The sequence below is a fragment of the Chiloscyllium plagiosum genome, unplaced genomic scaffold (assembly GCF_037043375.1).
Source record: "Chiloscyllium plagiosum isolate Xiang-an unplaced genomic scaffold, Cpla_swu_hap1 HiC_scaffold_27, whole genome shotgun sequence".
Lineage (NCBI taxonomy): Eukaryota > Metazoa > Chordata > Chondrichthyes > Orectolobiformes > Hemiscylliidae > Chiloscyllium > Chiloscyllium plagiosum.
Genome location: NW_028270165.1, coordinates 88,376,910 through 88,400,249, shown reverse-complemented (window position 1 = coordinate 88,400,249; position 23,340 = coordinate 88,376,910). Strand labels below are relative to the sequence as shown.

Below are 23,340 nucleotides of genomic sequence, written 5' to 3'. Positions count from 1 at the left end.
GTCCCACTTGCCGACAATTGACCCATATCCCTCTTAAACCTTTGACAAAGGGTCAGTTAGACTCGAAACGTAAGCTCTTTTCTCTCCTTACAGATGCTGCCAGACCTGCTGAGATTTTCCAGCATTTTCTCTTTTGATTTCAGATTCCAGCATCCGCAGTATCCCTCTTAATCCTTTCTATTCATGTACCCATCCAAATGTCATTTAAACGTTGTAACTGCCCCTACATCTACCACATCCTCAGCAAGTTCATTCCACATGCAAACCACTCTCTGTCAAAACATTGCCCCTCAGGTTCCTTTTAAATCTCTCTCCTCTCATCTTGAATAAAAATGCCCCTAGTTTTGAGCTCCCCCTTTGCTGTTCACCTTACCTCCACTCATGATTTTATAAATCTCAATAAGGTCACCCCTCATCTTCCTGTGCTCCAATGAAAAAAGTCCCAGCCTCTCCTTATAGCTCAAACCCTCCAGTCCTGGGAATATCCTGGTAGATCTTTACCGAACCCTCTTAATAGAATTCTTCCTGTTACAGAGCCACCAGAAATGCACTCCGTCCCTGGAAAGTGTCCTCCCCAACATCCTGCACAACCTCAACATGATGTCCCATCTCCTATCCTCAATGGTGTGAACAGTGAAGGCAATGGTGCTAAATGACTTCTTAACCGCCATGTCTACCAGTGATTCAACTTTCAAAGAACTATGTACCTGAACTTCTCACTGTTTTGCAATACAACCCAAGGTCCTACCATTAATTGTACAAGTCTTGCACTTCCTTGTTTTAGCAAAACGCAACCCCTCGCTTTTATTCACACCTCTCTCATACACACACACATACAACCCCCAACACTCTCACAGGCTTATATTCCATCACACTCACAATTTACCAAGCATGCAAACACTCTTACGCACACTCTCACGCACACAATCACACTCTCTCATGCACGCACACACACACACACATATAACTCTAAGGGGTGAATTTGTTTTGGCAGAATTACATTTGCAGATACTTTCAATTTTGCTCAAAATGTGCACAGTCTGCAGGCAGCCAATCCATGTAATATTTTATAAGGTTCCTACTTTGGAAATAGAACCAGTCTAATTCAAGATTGGGATACTGACAGACTCAAACCCCACACCGTTCACGCATTTTCTGAGCTGTCACTTTTTTTTTTAATGAAATCTTAAGTCATCTTAAGAATGTGACAGAAAGGATGTTCTGGGATTTACATATTAATGAACTGAAACCTGCAACCCATTCTAAAAGGTGAATGACTTAACAGCAATCTAGGTTTGTTCAATATATCCTATCAGTTGCATGACACTGAACTTTGGCTACAAAATCTGTGCCTTTTGATCCTGCTTCACAGCTACCCGATGAAGGAGCACTGCTCCAAAAGTTAGTGCTTCCACATAAACCTGTTGGATTATAACCTGGTGTTGTGTGATTTTTAACTTTGTCCTTCCCAGTCGAACACTGGCTCCTCCATATCATTTCTAGTGAACGCAGCCCACACCTTGGTGCTGCCAGTAAATTGTACAATGCCGATGAAACGATGCACTCTGCGCTCCTGAAAAATTTACAATTTCTAATGATACCAGCTACTCATTCACTGCTCCACCTGATACACGACATTGGAAAGAAATGAGCAGCTTTAAAACAAAAACTCTTGGAGCTCAAAGCTTTCATTGAGAGTCTGAGCCTGGCCGCAAGTTCAGGTAACCTTTATTGTGACCCAACTTCGTTACAGCTTCAGATCTCCCCAGCAAAAAAGGTGTAGAAAAAGTAGCTACTTTTCAAACAGCTCGAGGTCAAAGCGCGCACACTCCCCTCCGCTCCCCCCCGCCACCTCACTTCTTTTACTATTGGTCCAGTCAATAATGGCACTCGGCCATTGTTCCTTCACTACCCTTGCGATGGCACATGAACTCGCTGGTGGCTCTGTCGGTGGGAGGTGCGGGTGATGCCCTTCCCGCACAGAGTGGGTGATTGGCCTCTCCCCATTGTGAATCTGCTGGTGCTTTAGCAGGGTGGAAGAATTGCTGAACGCGTTCCCACACTTGGGGCACGAGAACGGCCTCTCCCCAGTGTGGACCCACTGGTGCTTCAACAGGGCAGAGGAATTGCTGAAGGCCTTCCAGCACCCCGGGCAGGAGAATGGACTCTCCCCAATGTGGACCTGCCAATGCCTCAGCAGGTTGGAAGAATTGCTGAAGGCCTTCCCGCATTCGTGGCAACTGAAAGGCCTCTCCCTGTGTGCAACCGCTGGTGCTTCAGCAGGGCGGAGGAATCGCTGAAGGCCTTCCAGCACTCGGTGCAGGAGAACGGCCCCTCCCTCGTGTGGACCCATCAGTGGGTCAGCAGGTTGGAGGAATTGTTGAAGGCCTTCCAGCACTCAGGCAGCTGAAGGGCCTCTTCCCAGTGTGGACCCGCCGGTGCTTCAGCAGGGAAGAGGAATTGCTGAAGGCCTTCCTGCACTTGGGGGAGATGCCTTTCTGCTGCCCCAACTGCGGGAAAGTCTTCAGCAATTCCTCCACCCTGCTGAAGCACTGGCGGGTCCACGAGGGAGAGGCCTTTCAGCTGTCCTGTCAGGGCCCGCCAGTGCTTCAGCAGGGTGGAGGAATCGCTGAAGACTTTCCCACTGACAGGGCAGGAGAACGGCCTCTCCCCAGTGTGGCTGCGCCAATGAGACTCCAGGACAGATGGGACATGAAAGCCTTTTCCACGGTTGCCAGACTTCCATGGTTTCTCCAAAGGGCAGGATTCCTCTGGTTTCTCCATGGCTGAAGCTTGCGCTGCACACAAATGCGTGTACAGTCCCTCTCTGTCGTGAATTCCTCTTTCCAGATCGTATCGCTGTTTCATGATCCACATTCAGTGCGCTGCACCAACAGGATTTCTCATCCAGTCCCACTGACGCTGAAAATGTACCGAAACAGGAACCAAAAAGCTTTGCTCCTTCTCACAGAATTATAGTTGAAAATTGTTGCGGTCCCGATGGATTGAGTGACTGTCAGACATTGACGTCAAAGTGAGGACTGCAGACGCTGGAAAGTCAGTGTTGAAAAGTGCGGCACTGGAAAAGCACAGCAAGTCAGGAGAGGAGCAGGAGAGTCAATGTTTTGGGCAGGCGGCCTTCTCTGTTGATTTTGAAACTTCTGTCTTCAGATCTTCAAATACTCTGCAAAAAGAGATTACAAAAGTCATTATTACCATTGCAGGGTTGAAATTCAGAACAAGCAATTCTACTTTCTGCAGAATATTCTTTTCTTTTGTTGTTCCACAAAAAGGAAAACACCATCCCACTCTCTCTCTCTCCCTCTGCTCTAACTAATCTTCCTGAAAGTGCTGATTCAGGATCTTACAGGGGCAGAAAAGCGAAAACATCAATTGGGTAACTCCACCTGAAAGTTAATATCTTTCACAACATTGGGCTCCTGCTGACAGTGAGCAAGTCTGATTTTGGAAAGCAAAACAAAAGTTTGTCAATTCAGGGTGAACCTGCAATTCAGCTTCTTGATGAACAACCAGACATGAAATGGTTAACATCCCCAGAAAGGTGGGAACAAAATGAGACATCAAGGCATTAACACCGACACACTTCAGTCAAATTCTTCTGTTCCCAGTAAGAGCAAAACATCCTTGATAGCTGCTTTGAAAGTCCAGTCTTCACAACGACCCTTTTGCTTTCACCGCCGACGATTAAAGTCATATAGCACGGAAACAGACCCTTCGATTCAACTCGTCTGTGCCAAACAGATATCCTAAATTAATCTTGTCCAATTTGCCTGCATGTGGTCCATATCCCTCTAAACCCTTCATATTCATGTACCTATCTAGATGCCTTTTAAAATTCCCCTCTCACCTCAAACTTATGCCTTCTAGTTTTGGACTCCCCTACCCTGGGCAAAAGACCTTGGGTATTCACCCTATCCATGCCCCTTATGAACGTGTATAAGGTCACCCCTCAGCCTCCGATGCTCCAGGGAAAATATCCCCAGCCTATTCAGCTTCTTCTTGTATCTCAAACCCTCCAACTCTGGCAACAGCCTTGTAAATCTTTTCCGATCCTATTCAAAGTTTCACAATATCTTTCCTATAACAGGGAAACCAGAAATGAACGCAGTCTTCCAAATGTGGCCTAACCAATGTCCTGTACAGTCACAACATGACCTCCCAACTCCTATACTCAATGCTCTAGCCAATAAAGGAAAACATACCAAATTCCTTCTTCACTGTCCTGTCTACCTGAGACTCCACTTTCAAGGAACTATGAACCCGCACTCGAGGTCTCTTTGTTCTGCAACACTCCCCTTAACTGTGTCAGTCCTGCCTGGATTACTTGACCAAAATGCAAACCACACACTTCATTAAATTAAACACCATCTGCCACTCCTTGGCCCATCAGCCCATCTGATCAAATCTAATTTATAGTGAACTCTCTTTCCTCTCTTATTCCTTTGAAGCTGAAAATCTCTATCCCACACACACTCCCTCCATTCTCACTTTGTTGAACCTCATCCCTGCTGTCTCTCATCCTGAAGAGTGTGGTTCATGCTGATTAACAGGGCCACACTCAGGGAGGTTCCAATTGAAACATTCAAAATCCTGACCAGCTTGGACAGAGTGGACGTTGGGAAGATGTTTCCATTGGTTCTAGTCTCTCCAACCAGTGGGCACAGCCTCAGAGTAAAGGGAAGACCTTTAAGAATGGAGATAAGAAGAAACCTCTTCAGCCAGACAGTCGTGAATCTATGGAATTCACTGCCACAGAAGGCTGTGGTGGACAGGTCATTGAGGATATTGAAGACTGAGATAGATAGGTTCTAGAGTATCAAGGAGATCGAGGATTACGGAAACAAAGTAGGAGAATGGAGCTGAGAAACCTATCAGCCATGATTGAATGGCAGAGCAGACCCGTTGGGCTGAATGACCTAAATGTGCTCCTATGTCTTATGGTCTCTTGCCGTCCTGGAGAATTGGGAGCAAGAGTCAGCCATTGGGCCTTTGAAGCCTGCACCAGCATTCAACAGATCCTAACTCGACATGAATCTACTAACATCTAGGTGAATAGGCTGGGAAGTTTTCATTGGAGCATAGTTTGAGAGGTGATCTTACAGAGGTTTATAAAATCATGAGTGGCATAGATGAGATGACTGCTGGGTATCCTTTCCCGAGGGTGGGGTTTCAAGATTACGCGGCAAATTTGAAGGTGAGAGGAGAAAGATTTTAAAAAGGCATGAGGGGCACTTTTTTTGTTTACACAGAATAGTTTGTGTGTGGAATGAAGATCCAGAGGAAGTGGTGGATACAGGTACAGTAACAACATTTAAAAGACATTTGGGTAAGTACATATATTGGAAAGATTTGGAGGGATATGGGCCAAACACTGGCAGGTGGGACTAGTTTAGTTTGTGTGAATATAGTCAGCATGGACTAGTCCGACTGTAGGGTCTGTTTCTGTGCTGTATGACTCTGTAACTGTTCTGTACCGGTCTTAAAACCATTTTCTTGCCTTTTCCCATAAACATCCACTTCTTTGTTGTTCAAACATTAGATGAAGTCAGCCTTGAATATATTCAATGTCCCCATAACTGCAAGAAGACATCCCCACTTCTGAACTCAATTTCTCTTGCTAAGATACCACTTGCCTTGCTGATTGCTTGCTGCACCCATCTGACAACTGGTATTGACTGGTTCCAAAGGACGCTAAGGCCTCTTTGTACATCCACACATCATTCCTGATGAAGGGCTCGTGCCCGAAACATCGACTCTCCTACTTCTTGGATGCTGTCTAACCTGCTGTGCTATTCCAGTACCACACTTTTGACTCTGATCTCCAGCATCTGCACATCCCATTATATCACCATTTAAACAATACACCTCCATTCTGCTTTTTCGTCACATCAAAAGCTATAACTTCACATTGTGGTACTGTATTTGCCACCTGTTTGCAAATTGTGGTCTTCTCTACATCAGGGAGACAGAGCGTAAACTTAGGGAATGGTTCGCTGAACATCGCAGCTGAGTCCACAGAGGCCAACCAGACCTCCCAGTCATCATCCATTTTAATTCCCCTTTCCACTCGCTTTCTGACATGACCATCATAGACCTTCCATTGCCACAACAAACCAAACCGCAAATTGGAGGAACAACACCTCATCTTCCACCTGGACAGCCTACAGCCCGGAGAACTCAACATTGAGTGCTCCAATTTCAAAACAAAATCGCCCTGCCCTTCCCTTCCCATCCCTTGATTCCATTCCTCCCTCCCTCCCAGATTCATTCCTCCCATTGACCAACCAGGACGTACCCTCTACCTGTCTTCACCTATCCCCACTTCACCACCCTGCCCCCAGCACACCCTTTATCTGCACCTCTACCCCCACCTCCACCCCCGTCATGAAGAAACCGAAACGTCCACTTCTCCTCCTCCTGATGCTACCTGGTTTGCTGTGTTCTTCTTCCAGCCACCTGTCTGTCTATTTTGCTCATTGCGTCACAGACCTGGACCAACGTTTCCAGAGTCTGTCCCCTCCAGAATTCACTCCCTTTCCTCTCAGTTTTTGCAAGTCAACAATTGAACCCCAGAATTAAAAAGAAATGGAACAGGGGGCGAGAAAATAGACTGCCGTACTCACAGATCTTAGACAGAGGAAGGAATTTGCAGTCTGGGTGAAGCACAATCTTCATTCAGAGAGAGAGGAGCAGCAGCTTCAGAAGCTCATGCTGAAACCTCCGCATTCAGACAATGGGGTGGCTCTGATTGGCAGGAGGGCCAATCTCCTTCCGGTCCTCCAGGGTTCTCTATTGGTTCGTCAAAAGAAGGTCTCGCGCCTTTTTTGCGGACAGCGATGAGCATGCCCAGTGTTTTGCTGACACGGCAGACATGCGCACTGCGTTGCTGACACCGGCAAACATACATAGAATGCTCAATGGGAATGCTCGTGTTCCTTGACAGATTTTGAGTGTCCAAATGCCAATAGGAGAAAAAAAAGGTTGGAGCCACAAGTTTTTGTTCCCTGTGGCTCGACATTTTATTGCTTTTGCATGTCTTTTCCCCTTATGGCAAAATGCAAAACATCACAATTCTCTGAATTAAAGTCCCTCTGCTACTCCTTAGCCTATTGGCCCATCCGATCAATTCTAATTCGTAGCGAACTCTCTTTCCTCTTCTATTACCAAGTAACTGAAAATCTCCATCCCACACACTCTCCCTCCACTCTCACTTTGCCTATCCTAATCCCTGCTGTACCTCATCCTGAAGGGTCTGTGTCATTCTGATTAACTGGCCCATACTCAGGGGGTATCTTATTGAAACATACAGAATACTTAATGGCCTGGAGAGAGTGGACGTTGGGAAGATGTTTCCATTGGTTGGAGAGATTAGGATCTGAGGGCCCAGCCTTAAAGTGAAGGGAAAACCTTTCAGAACAGAGATAAGGAGAAACGTCTTCAGCCGGAGAATGGTGAATCTATGGAATTCATTGCCACAGAAGGCTGTGGAGGTGAGGTCACTTAGGATATTCAAGACTGAGATAGATAGGTTCTTGAGTATCAAAGGGATCGAGTGTTATAGGGAGAAAGCGGGAGAATAGGGTTGAGAAACTTATCAGCCATGTTTGAATGATTGAGCAGACCAGATGGGCTGAATGGCCTAATTTCAACTCCCATGTCTTATGGTCTCTTGCTGTCCTGGACACAGTGCGAGAAAATTGGGAGCAGGAGTAAGCCATTCGGTCTTACAAGCTTGCACCAGCATTCAACAAATCATAACTGGATATGGATCCACCAACATCTAAGTGAATAGGCTGGGACATTTTCCGCTGGAGCACAGTCGGTTGAACGTTAACCTTATAGAGGTTTATAAAATCATAAGGGGGAGTATATGAGGTGAACGGCAGGTGTCCTTTCTGTTGGGTGGGGGTTTTCAAGATTCACGAGCAAATAATGAAGGTGAGAGGAGAAACATTTTAAAAAGACATGTGGGGCACCTTTTCTTTCCCCACAGAGAGTGATTTGTATGTGGAATGAATGTCCAGATGAAGTGGTGGATGCAGGTACTGTAACAATGTTTAAAAGACATTTGGATAAGTACATGAATACGAAAAGTTGGAGGGATTTGGGCGAAGCTGAAACTTTATTGCTGGAACAGCACAGCAGGTCAGGCAGCATCTAGGGAACAGAAGATTCGACGTTTCGGGCACATGCCCTTCTTCGGGCATGTGCCCGAAACGTCGAATCTTCTGTTCCCTAGATGCTGCCTGACCTGCTGTGCTGTTCCAGCAATAAAGTTTCAGCTTTGATCTCCAGCGTCTGCAGACCTCACTTTCTCCTCGGGGATTTGGGCGAAACACAGGCAGGTGTGACTAGTTTAGTTTGTGAATATAATTAGCATGAACAAGTTGAACTGAAGGGTCTGTTTCTAAGCTGTATGACTAACTGTTCTGTACTGGTCTTTAAACCATTTTCTTGCCTTTCCTCATAAACATACACTTCTTTGCTGTTCAAAAATCATTGAACTCAGCCTTGAATATATTCAATGACCCCCTAACTGCAGGAAGACATTCGGATTTCTGAACTCAATTTCTCTTGCTAACATACCACTTGCCTTGCTGATTGCTTGCTGCACCTGTCTGACAACTGGCATTGACTGGTGTAGAAGCATGCTGCGGTCCCTTTGTACATCCACACATCATTCTGATGAAGGGCTCATGCCAAAAACGTCAGCTGTCCTGCTCCTCGGATACTGCTTGACTTGCTGTGCTTTTCCAGCCCACACTTTTCAAGTCTGATCTCCAGCATCTGCAGTTCTCACTTTCTCCACGTCTCAATATATCATCATTGAAACAATAAACCTCCTTTCTGCATTTTTTCACAGCAAAGGCTCTAACTTCACTTTGAGGTCCTGAATTTGCCACATGTTTGCCAATTGTGGTCTTCTCTACATCGGGAAGACTGAGTATAAACTTGGGGAATGGTTTGCCAAGCATCGCAGCTGGGTCCGCGGAGGCCAACCGGACCTCCCAGTCACTGGCCATTTCAATTCCCCTTCCACTCCCTTTCTGACATGACTATCTTTGGCCTCCTCCATTGCCACAATGAACCTAACTGCAAATTGGAGGAACAACACCTCATCTTCTGCCTGGGCAGCCTACAGCTCCCAGAACTCAACACCGAGTTCTCCAATTTCAGATAACCTCCCTCACCATTCCCCAACTCCCTTCCACTCCTCCATGCCACCAACCAGATTCCTTCCACAAATTAACCAACCTGGTTGTACCCTCTCCCTGTCTTCACCTATTCCCACTTCACCACGCTGACCCCAGCACACCCTTGTTCTGCAGCTCTCCCTATACTCACCCCAAGTCCTGAAGAAGAGTTGCACCTGAAACTTCAACTTCTCCACCTCCTGATGCTGCCTGGCTTGCTACGTTCTTCCAGCCTCCTGCCTGTCTATTTACCAATTGAGACACAGACCTGGACCAACATTTCCTGAGTTGTCCTCCCTTTGGATTCACTCCCTTTCCTTTCAGTTGCTACAAGTCAATAGTTTATAGAATCCCTGCAGTCCAACACATCCACACTGACCCACCGAAGAGCAACTCACCCAGACCCATTCTCCTACCGTATTACTCTACATTTACTACTCAATAATGCACCTAACCTACACATCCCTGATGACTATAGGCAATTTAGCATGGTCAAAACCCACGCCCTTTGATCCCAGAATGAAAAAGGGGGTGAGAAAAAAAAAAGAGTGCCATACTCACAGATGTTGGACAGAGGAAGGAAGTTGCAGTCTGGGCTGGAGCTCGATCATCTTTCAGATAGTGGAGCAGTAGTAGGTTCAGAAGCTCATGGTCCACCTTCCGCATTCAGACAATAGGGTAGCTCTGAGTGGCAGGAGCACCATTCTTCTTCCGGTCCTCCTTGACTTTCTATTGATTCGTCAAAAGTTAGTCGCACGCCTCTTCAGCGAACAGCGAGGAGCATGCGCAGTGATTTGCTGACACTGCCAAACATGAGTAGTGCCTTACTGACATCGAGGAGCACACGCAGTATGATCTGTGGAGATGTCGCTGTTACTGACAGTTTTTAAGTGTTCAAATGCCGATAGGAGAAAAAAAGGGTGGAGCCATTTTTTTTCTCCTGTGGTTCAACTTTTAATTCCTTTTGCATTCTGTCTGGCTGCTCAACTTTTGTATGCCTTCTCCCCAGGGTCGTCGGAGCGAGTCTAGGACTACAGGGTATAGATTTATGGAGGGAACTAGGGGGCAAATTTTTCACACAGAGTATGTTGTGCGTTTGGAATGAGCTGCGAGAGGAATTGGTGATGACTGCTACGATTACAACATTTAAAAGACACCTGGATTGGTATATGAATATGAAGAGTTTAGAAGGAGATGGGCCAAATGCTGGCAAATGGGTCATTAGATTAAATTGGGATATCTGGTCAGCCTTGCCTGAAAGGCTTTGTGTCCGTGCTCTACAACTCTATTTCTACATAGTTGGAACCAATTACACAAGACTAGGAATTGTCCATTCACCCCTTACAGCCAGTCCTGAGCTGTAGCCTAAATGCAAGTTTCAGAAAGATTTCAGCAGGTATTTAAAAAAAAATGTATGTACTTTCAGACTTTAACGATGTTTCTGAATATATCATTTTAGCTATTGTCAATTGTAAAGATCAGCCATTTCTCATCTTTCCCTTCATCACCACCCATTCTCTCTGTCTCTCTCCTTAGAAGGGCTTGATACAACGATCAAAGAGGGCTCAAGACACGAGAAAGACTGGAGTGAGGGGGAAGCTGGGGAGAAGAGAGACAGATTCGGGGGGGGGGGCGAGTAGAGAGAGAGAAAAAATGGACAGGGGGGCAGAGGGTAGAGCGGAGAGAAAAACTGGGGGTGACAGAGAATGAGAGAGGGGCAAGAGAGAGAGAAAATGGGGGAGGGGATGCAGAGTGCTGGGGAGGAGTGATACAGAATGGGGTGAGGAGAGAGCGAATTGGATATGCAGAGTGTTGGGAGAGAAAGAAACAGAGAGAATGCACAGGGGCACTGGGTGGGTAGAGAATGGATGGGGATGGAAGGTGGGGGGAAGAGGGAATGAGCTGCGTGGCAGAGGGTGGGGGAAGTGATGGAAAATGAATGGCGACAGACGGTGAGGGAGAGAATGGATGGAGGGGAGAGAGTGCGAAGAGAAATAACAGTGGTGCAGAGGGTGGCGTGAGAGACAACGGACAGGGTGTTAGAAGTAGAGAGGGAGAATGGACAGGGGGCGCTATGTGGGGCGGGGTGGGGGAGAAATTGACAGGGGGCGCTGTGTGTGCCGGCTAAATGGACAGTGGTGCTATGGGTGGTAGGGGGAATGGACAGTGAGGGTGATGGGAGCCATGGGTGAATGGACAGAGGGTACTATGAATTGCGGGGTAGTGGAATGGACAGGGGGTGCTTAGGGTGGGAGGGGAATGGACGGGTGTGCTGTGGGTGGCGGGGGAAATGGATAGGGCACTGTGGATGGTGGGGCGGGCAGAATGAACAGGGGGCGTTGTGGGTGGCAGGGGTACATACAGGGGGCACTGTGGGTGACGGGGGTGAATGAATGGGGGCGATATGTGTGGCAGGGGAATGGACAAGGGGTGCTGTGGGTGATGGGGGGTTAGATCGAGGGATGTAAGGGACCATCTTTTTATGCTGATGGTTGTGTGTGTGTGGAACAAGCTGCTAAAGGAAGTTGTACAGTTGAGTACGATTACATCATTTAAAAGGTGTCCGGATGAATCATTTGGGTTTAGAGGGATATGGGCCAAATGCTGGAAATTAGGATTGGGTCAGTCTCGGACAATTCGTCAGCATGGATGTGTTGAACTGAAGTTTGTTACAGTGCAGTGTGACTCTATAAGTCAATAACACTTAGAGTCATAGAGATGTACAGCATGGAAACAGACCCCTCGGTCCAACCCGTCCACGCTGACCAGATATCCCAACCCAAACTAGTCCCACCTGCCAGCACCCGGCCCATATCCCTCCAAACCCTTCCTATTCATATACCCATTTAAGTGCCTCGTAAATGTTGCAATTGTACCAGCCTCCACCACTTCCTCTGGCAGCTCATTCCGTACCCGTACCACCCTCTGTGTGAAAACGTTGCCCCATAAGTCTCTTTTATATCTTTCCCCTCTCACCCAAAACCTATGCCTTCTAGTTCTGGACTCCCTGACCCCAGGGAAAAGACTTTGCCTATTTACCCTATCCATGCCCCTCATAATTTTGTAAACCTTTTATGAGCGAAACTTGACCTTTTTAGTGATAATCTTCCCACTGGATTTGTTATAATGCACCCAGTGTCCGGAGCTTTTTGGTGGGTAAAAGTGGCACAAATCCACTAGATCTTGTGGAAGCAGGGCATTTGTCAAATACTTTCATCTGTCCATCTTCTACAAGGCACAATTTAGCAGTGAAGTGGAATACTCTCCCACCAGCTTAGATGAGTGCAGCTTCAACATCACTGAAAAAAACTTGATACCATCCAGGACAAAGTAACCTGATAGATTGGCACCATATCCACATACATGCACTCCCTCTGCTCCACTGTTCAGAACCAGTAGTGTGTACTATCTACAAGACGCACCACAGAAATTCAGCAAAGAACCTGAGAAAATACCTTCAAAACTAACAACCACTTCCAGCTAGAAGGACCAGGACAAAAGCTACTTGGGAACACAATCTCTTGCAAGTACCCCTCCAAGCCACTCATCATATTGACTTGGAAATATATTGCTGTTCCTTCAGTGTTGCTGGGTCTAAATCCTGGAATTCCCTCCCTAAGGACATTGTGGGTCATCGTGAAGCGTGTGGACCACAGCAGTTCAAAACGGCAGCCCATCGCCACCTTCTCAAGGGGAACAAAATGCTGGCCAGCCAGCAACTCTCATGTACCACGAATAACTTTTAACAAATGATTGAAACAGAGTGTTGGAATGTGCAAACAAAAAACAAAATCAACGTTCAGGAGTGACAGGTGGAGGGTATTGACTCGGTCCTTATTTGAGGACAGATACAGAGCAACATACTGACACTGAACTGGAAATAGAGTTTAGAGGTAAACACCTGTAGTCTTTCATTCAGTGTATACATTTAAAATCGATTAAAGGTTGGTTCCTGAGATGTACTACAACAACACACGAGTAGGACAGTTAAGGAAGCATATGAGACACTTGATTTAATCTCTTTAATGGCAGCTATATCTCCCACACTCCCATGCGATGGAGAAACCCCTCTTCTGATGGCGGACAGTGCACGTGCGCTGAGAGGGAGGTGCTGTTGCGCATGTGTCAGATAGGCATGGGGCACCGCCCCTCATCGTTCTGGTCGATGGCTGACCAATCTTTGGGAAACCCTGGAGGACCGGAAGGAGTCTAGTCATCCGGCCAATCAGAGCGCCCCGTATTGTCTGAATGCGGAAGGTGGAACATGAGCTTCTGAAGCTGCTGCTGCTCCTGCTCCTCTCTCTGAATGAAGGTTGAGCTTTAACTCAGACGGCAACTTCCTTCCTCTGTCCAACACCATCCAAATGGTCCAATTTGAAATCTAAATGTTGACCTTGCTTTTGTGCACCCCTTGTGCAGCCGTAACCCTGCACGCCTCGCTCGGTCTAAGCGCCGTATGACCTGCATGTCCTTGTTTGCTCGGATCTGACTGTACTGCTCACAAATCCGAAACTTTTGACATAGAACACAGAACAGTACAGGCACTTTATCCTACTCTCAGATGAGGCATACCCTTCAATGTACTAACTTCCATGTGCATATCGCTTAAATGTTGCTAATATATCGGACTCTATACCATTGCTGGCAGTGGTTTCCATGCACCCACCACTCTGGGGGTGAAGAACCTACTCTGACATCTAATTATGCCGACTTGTAACAAAAATGTCTTCCAATGCTATCCACTCTATCTATGCCTCTCAACATCTTGAATACCTCTATTAAGACATCTCTCATCCTTTTCCACTCTAATGTCCATTTCATACCTTGTGCTAATATTTTTTGAAGGACTTCTTCAGAAGGATAATATATTACAAGGGGCAAAGACAGTGTACATACATAATATGATGTCTTTAAACTTGGTTACATTTTAATTAACAGAAGAGCTTATTTATGGTAAAATGGGTAAACTGAACACGCATTTTGAAGGGTGAGAGTGTGGAATATTTCGAGGTGCATGGTAAAACAGGACTGAATCTGCACGGCTTTGACAAGAGGAGGTCATGTCTGACAAATCTATTAGGATTCTTTAGGCAGCGAATGAGTAAGTTAGACAAAGGGAGAGCCAGTGGATGTGAGTGATTTGAATTTCCAGAAGGCCTTTGACAAGGTGCAGCGCAGGAGGCTGTGAAATAAGATAAGAGTCCCAGGTGTTAGGGGCAAGGTGCTGACATGGATTGAGGATTGGCTGGCAGAAGGCAGAGTGGTGGTATAAAGGGACATTTTTCAGGAGGGGGCAAGTGGAGTTCCAGAAAGGGTCCATGCTGGAAGCACAAAGAGACTTGGGAGTTCCCAGCTCAGGATTCTCAGGGGAGAATTGCACCATTCTGGGGGAAATGGGGGACTGAGAAGGATTCTACTATTCATGGGTTGTGGTGGGGGGTGGAAGGATTGTACCATTCTCATGGGAAGGGGACAATTATACAATTCAGACAGCAAGGGTCATACCATTCATGTCAGATGTGGGTAGGGGAGGACTGTACCCTGAATGGGTGTGGAGGCGCAAAAGATTGTAATTGTTCATTGGAGAGGTAGCAGTGGGGAGGATTGTACCATTCACAGGGAGAACTATTTATTTTTATTTTCCAGAATTTCCATGATACAGGACAGATGCCAATTTTACCCACCAGAAATCTCCTGAAATTGGGTGCTCTAAAAAAAAATCCAGCAGGAAGATTATCAGTGAAGAGGTCTGGTTTTGGTCATAGAGAATAGATATAGAGTCACACTACACGGAAACAGACCCTTCGGTTCAACTCATCCATGCCGACCAGATGTCTCAATCTGGCCCAGACCCAAGTTCCACATTTAGCCCATATCTCTCTAAACCTGAACCCTTCATCCAGATACATTTTAAAATGTGTAATTGTACTCACTTCCACCACTTCCTCTGACAGCTCATTCCATCCAAACATCACCCTCTGCATGAAACTGTGTCCCCTTAGGTCCTTTGTAAATATTTCCCCCCTCACCTTAAACCTATGTCCTCTACTTTTGAACCTTCCCCCCCACCCCCCTCCCCTCCCCGAGAAAAAAAGAGCTTGGCTACTCACTCTCTCCATGCCCCTCATGATTTTATAAATCAGTATAAGGTCACCCCTCAGGCTCTAACGCTCCAGGGTAAAAAAAGGCCCCAGCCTCTCCCTATAACTCAAAACCTCCAGTCCCAGCAACATCCCTGTAAATCTTGTCTGCAGCCTCACAAGTTTAACAGGGTCCTTCCAAATGAATGGCGACCAGACTTCTATGCCGTGTTCTAAAAGTGGTCTCACCAATGTCCTGTACAGCCATGTGACGTCCCAACTCATTTACTCAATGCTGTAACCCACGAAAGCAAGCACTTTCTTCACCACCCTGTCTACCCGCAACTCCACTTTCAAGGATTAACGCCTGCACTCCTGGAGCTATTCATTCAGCAACACTCCCCAGGGGTCTACCATTCACTGTATCAGTCTGCCCTGCTTAGTCCTCTCCAATTTTGTTCCATTTGCTCACACAGGCATGTCTTGTTGACTTTGTTCTGAGCAGTGTGGATGCTTTCTCCCTTTCACACTTCCATTAACACCCATATGATACCTCAATCTCACCTTCACCATCATTAGCAATCTATCTCTTTGGCTCTGGGTACTTCTCACCATATTTTCCCCTCGGTCTTACTCACCCCTCTGTCTATGCCATAAAAACAAGCATTTTCCAGCCCCTTTCAGTTCTGAATGAGAGTGAAATCAGACACGAGACATTAACCAATTCTCTCTCCACATACATTCCCTGATCTGAAGACTTCCCCCAGCCCCCACAAGGATAGAAATGTCAGCACCTATTTCTCCAAATGTCATGTTTGATCTACTCATGACACATTCCTTGGATTTGGAGTGTTCTGATGTAGCGTTTAATAGGGATCCATCAAAATCAACATCCAGTCTTGTCTGAGAGCAGAACCAACTCAACTGACCGAACAAGCTGCACAACTCTTCTGTCGGATCTGTAGATGCGACATCCTCTCTCTCTCTCTCTCGTTAACACAACAGGATGAGAGATGCTTGGAGTACCATTCTCTCCAAACACGATTCCTAATCCACTGTTATTCCAGACTTATATGCATAACATCTAAACCTAAATAGTTAAAGCTCCTCAGCCTGATCACCCACCAACAACAAAATGGTTTCAGCACAGAAAGAACGTGCTCTAATGGAATGATGTCTGTTCTTAAATTGCACGTTAAGGTTATTATTGCATTAATCTGTTATAAATGGTGTCCGAAGGTGGGAGGGGCGGGGGCTTGCTGGGTCTGTATTGTCTGCACTTTTGTATGTAACGGTATTGTCTAATGTACAAATGTCATTGTCACTGTCTTGTCATATGTCGAACTGGGATTTGAGGTTTGTCCTCCTCTCCCTGTAAATTGGTTGAACGGTAGGGTTCGGGGCCTAGCTTTGCTGCTCCTCTCCCTTGTAAAATTGCTGTCTTTTGTGTACAGCTGTCAATGTTTTTTTTGTAAACTGTTTTGTAATTTGTTTAATAAAATAAACAGGAGATTCAGAAGCCTTCTCAGGTTAGGGCATTGAAAAAAAAATAAAAAAAAATAAATGGTGTCCGATTCAGAGAGGCATCCTTTTTGTGGAACCCTACAGGAGTTTTCTGATCACAGAATCATACAGTACAGAAAAGGCCCTTTGGCCCATCAAATGTGTACCACCAATATGTTATCACTTACACTAGATTCATAGAGCTGTACAGCATGGAATCAGACCCTTTGGTGTCCATAACTAGAGGGCATAGGTTTAAGGTAGATGGGGAAGGGGATCTAAGGGGCAACCTTTTCACACAGAAGTTGATGCATGTATGGAATGAGCTACCAGAGGGAGTGGTGGGATTGGTACAATTACAACATTTCAAAGTCATCTGGATGGATAGATGAATTGAGAGAGATATGGGTCAAGTGTTGGCAAATGGGATGAGATTAACTTCAGATATCTGGTCAGCATGGCCAAGTTGGATGGAAAGGTCAGTTTCCATGCTGTCCAGCACTATGTTGGGGACATAACCCATGTCCACATTCCCCCCTCTACCCTGCCACTTGTTGTGTGGCTCAGAGCCCGGGAACATCGTTGGGTCACCCAGACCCTGACAATTTCCACATAGCTCCGGGCATTTCTCACAAACGCCACTCGGATTGTCAGCCACTGTCAGAAACTTTAGTTTTCCTTTTTGTCCAACCTTCAGCACTGGGCGAGCATTCTCTGTTCCCGTTGTGGGATTGTGTTCAAATAGTGACCAAAATCAGCAACTGGCGAAAATAGCCTCTTTATTCAGCAACCGCAAGTTGCACAAGTTTGAGGTGGAGATGGAATCCCAAAATACCGTCCTTACCGCAGCCTCTTTACACACAGTTCTTACAGAGATTAACACTCCGTCACTATGGTGTCCCATTGTATTATCTATTGTACACAAATGCTGGCTGCTACTCCCGATAGGATTGAGATTGTCTGTGTGGTCTGCTTGCAGAATTAAGAGGTGTTAGTCCTTTCGTCTTTTAAGTCAGCAAATGTTAGTAAAATTACTCGGCCTATATGCTCTAAATAAGTTAGACATTGTACCTGCACTGAATAAAATAATAAAGGATATTAAACTATTTATCACTGCTGGATTGTGAGATATGTTTAGTATTTGCCAGCATAAGTTTCATTCATTCCTGCAATTTCATAGAAGCACAGTCTCGATAGTCAGCTTCTTAAAGGGGACAGTGGCTGCGAGTCAGGGAAACTGTTTGATGTATTGATGTATTGATTCAGGTCCCGATAGACAGTTAGCAAGGGCTGATTAATATTGTATTTTTTCATGGTGATAAGATGGCAGGGAGGTATTGTTCTGAAAACATTACTATGTTGACAGTTATTCAGAGGTAGCTTTTGATGCAGAAATAGGCCTAAAACACTTCTTGTAGCAAGAGCTGGTAAGGGATGAAGGTGTGAAAAAGCAGGAATGAGTCAAAAGAGGTGTTTTAACTTATTCTATTTTGTAATAGTAAAATATACTACAAAACTGCAATTTTATGAATGAATGAATAAAGCTATGTTATAGGAAAGAGTTATGAGTGAATGAAATGGGAATGCAGTATTATTAGATATAGGGCTCCTGTGAGCAGCTTAGAAAAGAGTTATGAATGTCTAAATGGAAAGTTAGTAAAGAGACCTATAACACAATATGTCACACCATGTTATCATCCTGGCATCCTGGTGGCGTTGGAGAAACTGGAGCCAGATTTCTTCGGAGTCAAACATGACAGATACACACCTCCTGACTTCAGTACATGCTCCAAATCAGTAAGTGTGTCTTAATAGGTGCTCAACTCACCAGGGAATATATGCCCTCTTGAATATTAAGGGAAAAAGTGAGGACTGCAGATGCTGGAGATCAGAGCTAAAATGTGTTGCTGGAAAAGCACAGCAGGTCAGGCAGCATCCAAGGAGCAGGAGAATCGACATTTCGGGCATGAGCCCTTCAGGATTCCTGAAGAAGGGCTCATGCCCGAAATGTTGATTCTCCTGCTCCTTGGATGCTGCCTGACCTGCTGCGCTTTTCCAGCAACACATTTTCAGCTCTTGAATATTAAGACAAGTAACACCCACAAAGCATCCAAATGTTCACTACTCAGTGTGACTGGATTGGTGTCTGAGCAGATGGCATGACTGACTGAATCCCTTCCCGCACTCGGAGCAGGTGAACGGTCTCTCCCCAGTGTGGATAGGCTGGTGTCTCCGCAGGGAAGACCAATCAATGAACCCCTTCCCACACACTGAGCAGGTGAACGGCCTCTCCCCAGTGTGGACCCGTTGGTGACTCTGCAGGTTAGAGGACTGAATGAATGCCTTCCCACAGATGGAACACATGAACGGTCTCTCCCCGGTGTGGACCCGCTGGTGTCTCCGCAGAGAAGACGAATCAATGAAGCCCTCCCCGCACATGGAGCAGGTGAACGGCCTCTCCCTGGTGTGGACCCACCGGTGTCGCCACAGGGTGGATGAATCGCTGAAGTGCTTACCGCACACTGAGCAGGAGAAAGGCCTCTCCCCGGTGTGAACCCGCTGGTGGTTCATCAAGGCAGAAGACTGGGTGAACGCCTTCCCGCACATGGAGCAGGTGAACGGCCTCTCCCCAGTGTGAATCCGCCGGTGGGTCACCAGGGTGGATAACTGAACGAACTCCTTCCCGCAGACAGAGCAGGTGTTCGGCCTCTCCCCGGTGTGGACCCGCTGGTGACTCTGGAGGTTGGAAGACTGGTTGAACGCCTTCCCACACAGAGCAGGCTTCTCCCTAGAGTGGACCCGCTGGTGACTATGCAGGGTGGATAACCGAACGAACGCCTTCCCACACAAATTGCATGTGAAAGGCCTCTCCCCCGTATGGACCCGCTGGTGGGTCACTCGGGCGGATGAATGGGTAAACTCCTTCCCACACACAGAGCAGGTGAACGACCTCTCCCCAGTGTGACGGCGGCGATGGCTTTCAAGCAAACATGGGAATTTGAATTCCTTCCCGCAGTCTCCACATTTCCACGGTTTCTCCATCAGGTGGGAATCCCCACCGCCTTCTAGTGTTGACAATCAGTTGAAGGACCATTCACAAATGGAAGGTGTTCTATGTCTTGCTGCTGCGAACGGGATGTTGCTATTTCAGACTTTGTACCCGCTTAAAGCTCTTCCCACAGTCAGTTCACTGGTACACGCTCACTGAGGTCTGTGTACTTCAGTCTTACTGAAGTTTGAAACATTTCAAATCAGACAGGATAGAAGAGAAATAAAATTTCCAGTGAGATTCAAAAGACTGATAACATTCCTATGCCAGTGAATCGATTGTCTCGATCAGATCTTGTTTTGAGATTTCTGGCTGCAATTCCATCCATTCTGATATCCTGTAAAATAGAGAATACAGAAGACATCACTATCTACAAAGAATAGAAATTCCAAACAGACAATTCTGGTACCTGTGGAACATTCTTTCTTCTCAGTGCCACAGTGTCCCTCCATTCTCACTAGGTATTATTGCCCCATGCTCCACATTCTCCTAAAAATGCTGAAAAATGTTGACTGATGGATCTATGCTCACCTCTTCCTGCCCTGGACATAGGTTGTCACAGATTGAACCAGGAGTGAGCCATTCAGCTTCTGGGGTTTGCTCTGCTGTTCCAAAAAATCATATCTGTGCTGTTTTGGCCGTCACTCCATTTCCTGCTGTTCTCCATAACCTTTCATATCCCTGTCATTTAAAATTCTCTTCAATTAAGTCTTGAATACATTCCATGAGCCAGTCTCCATTACCTTCTGTGGGGGAACATTCCATAAACTAACAAGAAAAGAATAAATTCCTCATTTCTCCCTGAAATGGGAGACCACTTCCAGGCAGGTGGAAACTAGCTAGTTTAGAATCATGTTCAGCATGGACTGGATGAAATAAAGAGTCAGAAACTGAGCAGTTTAACCCCAGAATAGAAAGGTGGGTGAGAAAAGAAAGTGCCGTACTCACAGATAGTGAACAGAGAAAGGAAGTTGCAGTCTGAGGTGAAGCTCAATCTTCATTCAGGGAGAGAGGAGCAGCATCAGCTTCAGAAGCTCATTGTCAAACTTCCGCATTCAGTCAATACGGCGGTTCTGATTGGCCGGAGGACCAGTCTCCTTCCGGTCATCCAGGGATTCCAATTGGCTCACAGTTTACCTGTGTGATGTCATAACGCGTGGTCAATAGAAGAGAACCATCTTGGAACACGGGATCGTCATCGGCCGGCTCCCTCCGGACGTCCCGCCCCGTATGAGGACGTCACAACGCGGAAGTAGTGCGATCAGTTTCAGACTGACACCTCCCCAACTCTGGGCAATATCTGGGAGCAAAGCAATATCTCCCCCTTTCTATTCCTCATTCTGGGAGGGAGAGAGAAGAGGGAAGGCACTGTACACTTGTACCAACTGGCGGCGGATAGTGTGAATGCAAGTGAAGGGGTTTCAGATTCGCGCTCTCTTAAGGCTTTCTGATCCTCATGGCATTTATCAGAACTGGAACGTGAAAAGGGTCAGAGATTTGTCTAGTTTTATTGAGTTGTTAAACATTCAACGTGCTCTTCGTGGTTTTCTCACATTCGATTATAATTAATTGTTGTAATTATGTGTTGTAGCTATGTCATATACTTCCGATTATGCTGTTATTGAAGGGGACGGTAAGTGAGAATTGGACAGAGTCATAGAGATGTCCAGCGTGGGAACAGACCCCTCAGTCTAACTCGTTCATGCTGACCAGTTAATCTGGATAAATCTAGTCCCATTTACCAACACTTGGCCCATATCCCTGTGAACCTTTCTTAATTCATTCACCCATCCAGATGCCTTTTAAATATTGTAATTGTGCAAGCCTCCACCACTTTCTCTGCAGATCATTCCATTTGTACAAAGAGAGTCCATTCATCAGTCTAACAATGGCAGGGAAGAAACTCTTTCTGAATCTGTTGGTGCATGTGTTTCCAGATTCTGTATCTTCTGAAGTTGTGAGAGAGCATTAGGGGGTTGGCAGCATTTCTGCGGCAAAGAGAAGTGTAGGTGGAGACCATGGATGGTAGGTTGACTTCCATGATGGTCTGCGATGTGCATAAAACCTTCTGGGTATCTTATCATTCTGGACAAAGCAGTAGCCAGACGAGGTTGTTACACATCCAGATAGAAGACTTTCTATAGTGCATCTGTAAAAGTTAGTGAGGGTCATTATTGACACACTGAATTGCATAAGCCTCCTGAGGAAGAAGTGTTGTTGTGCTATCCTGACTGAGATTGCCCCTTCATTTTTCCAGATGGTGAGAACAACCCACCGTGCAGTTTGCATTGCTGACAGAAAGCAGTTTGTGTTCAGCAGCAGCTTAGTCATTCACGCACTAGGTGCTGTGAGATTAAAAGTACGGACAGCCATGAGGAACCAGAGGTATTTCCAACCGACATTCAAACTGATCAATCTAAACCTTGAAGTCTCAAACGAAATCTAGAAGTTCACTTAGCCAAAAGCTAATGGAGGCATCCTCATAAAATTACCAGATATACTTGGAATCCTGAGAAGAATTCAAGTGAATCCTAGAAAGATATTGCATGTCTTGGACTATTCCCAGTAAGTGAATGAACTATCAAGATTCATATAAAGATTTGTGGGAACAATGGCAGGGAAGGAAAGAAAACTAGATTTACAATTTAATGCCATACATACTATTCTGCAAAGTTACTCCTGTTGATTAGGTTTTCACATTTTTAAACAAAAAAAAAAGTTGTTCTTCCAGTTAATGACTGGGTTTTCAAACTTCTCTTCAAAATGAATAGTTTTTCTCTTCAAACTGAATGATTGTAACAAAACTGCATCTCATTGTTGAATTTTGAATCTGTAGGATGTGCTTGGTAAAGTTTGAATGAACAATATTTCAAAGTGAATTTTATCATGTTAAATACCAAGACGTTCTGGAGAGGAAAGACTTGTCCTTGTGTGTTTTGCAACACTTAATCAAGGTCAGTTCAATAGAAGAAGCAGACAGGTTAATGCTCGAGTTGACAGCTCGGGCAAAACAGATGAAATAATGCAGGCAGTAGCACAGCAATTAGGGTTCGAAAGTTAGCCAAAAATATAAAAACAGGTTGGAAAGTTTCTTCAGCTTTCTTTAAAAAAGTTAACAAAATTAGTGTTGGTTCTATGGAAAATGAGTCTGGAGATTCAATAACGGAGTATAAAGAGATGGTAGATGAATTGAAAAGAGCTTGAATCTGTCTTCACTCGAGAGGATACAAGTAACACCCTGGAACTAGCTGTAAATCAGGAATTGAAAAGAAGGGAGGAACTGAAGAAAATTACAATTACCAGGGAAACTGACGAAACTGTTGGAACTATGAGTTGACAAGTTCCGGGTACCTGAAGGAATTCATCCAAGACTCTTAAAGAAACACTAACCAGTGAAATAGTTTAAAACATTGGTTTTAATTTTCCAAACGCCATTAGTTTCAGGGAAGGTTTCTTTAAATTGGTAAACTCTTTTTTTTTCTTCGAGGAGGGA

General features: G+C 45.6%; 2 protein-coding genes across 2 annotated transcripts in view; both read right to left on the bottom strand.

The window, feature by feature from the left end:
• The window catches only part of LOC148144900 (uncharacterized), a 492,750-nt gene that overhangs the window by 32,388 nt on the left and 437,022 nt on the right, over positions 1 to 23,340 (bottom strand). The window lies entirely within an intron of this gene.
• Positions 18,823 to 20,873, bottom strand: LOC148144917 (uncharacterized). Its single transcript, XM_087975157.1, has 2 exons — positions 20,796 to 20,873; positions 18,823 to 20,184 (listed from the first exon to the last, which is right to left on the bottom strand). The coding sequence occupies exon 2, from the start codon at positions 19,838 to 19,840 to the stop codon at positions 18,920 to 18,922; it is 921 nt and encodes a 306-aa protein (XP_087831283.1). The 5' UTR covers positions 19,841 to 20,184; positions 20,796 to 20,873; the 3' UTR covers positions 18,823 to 18,919.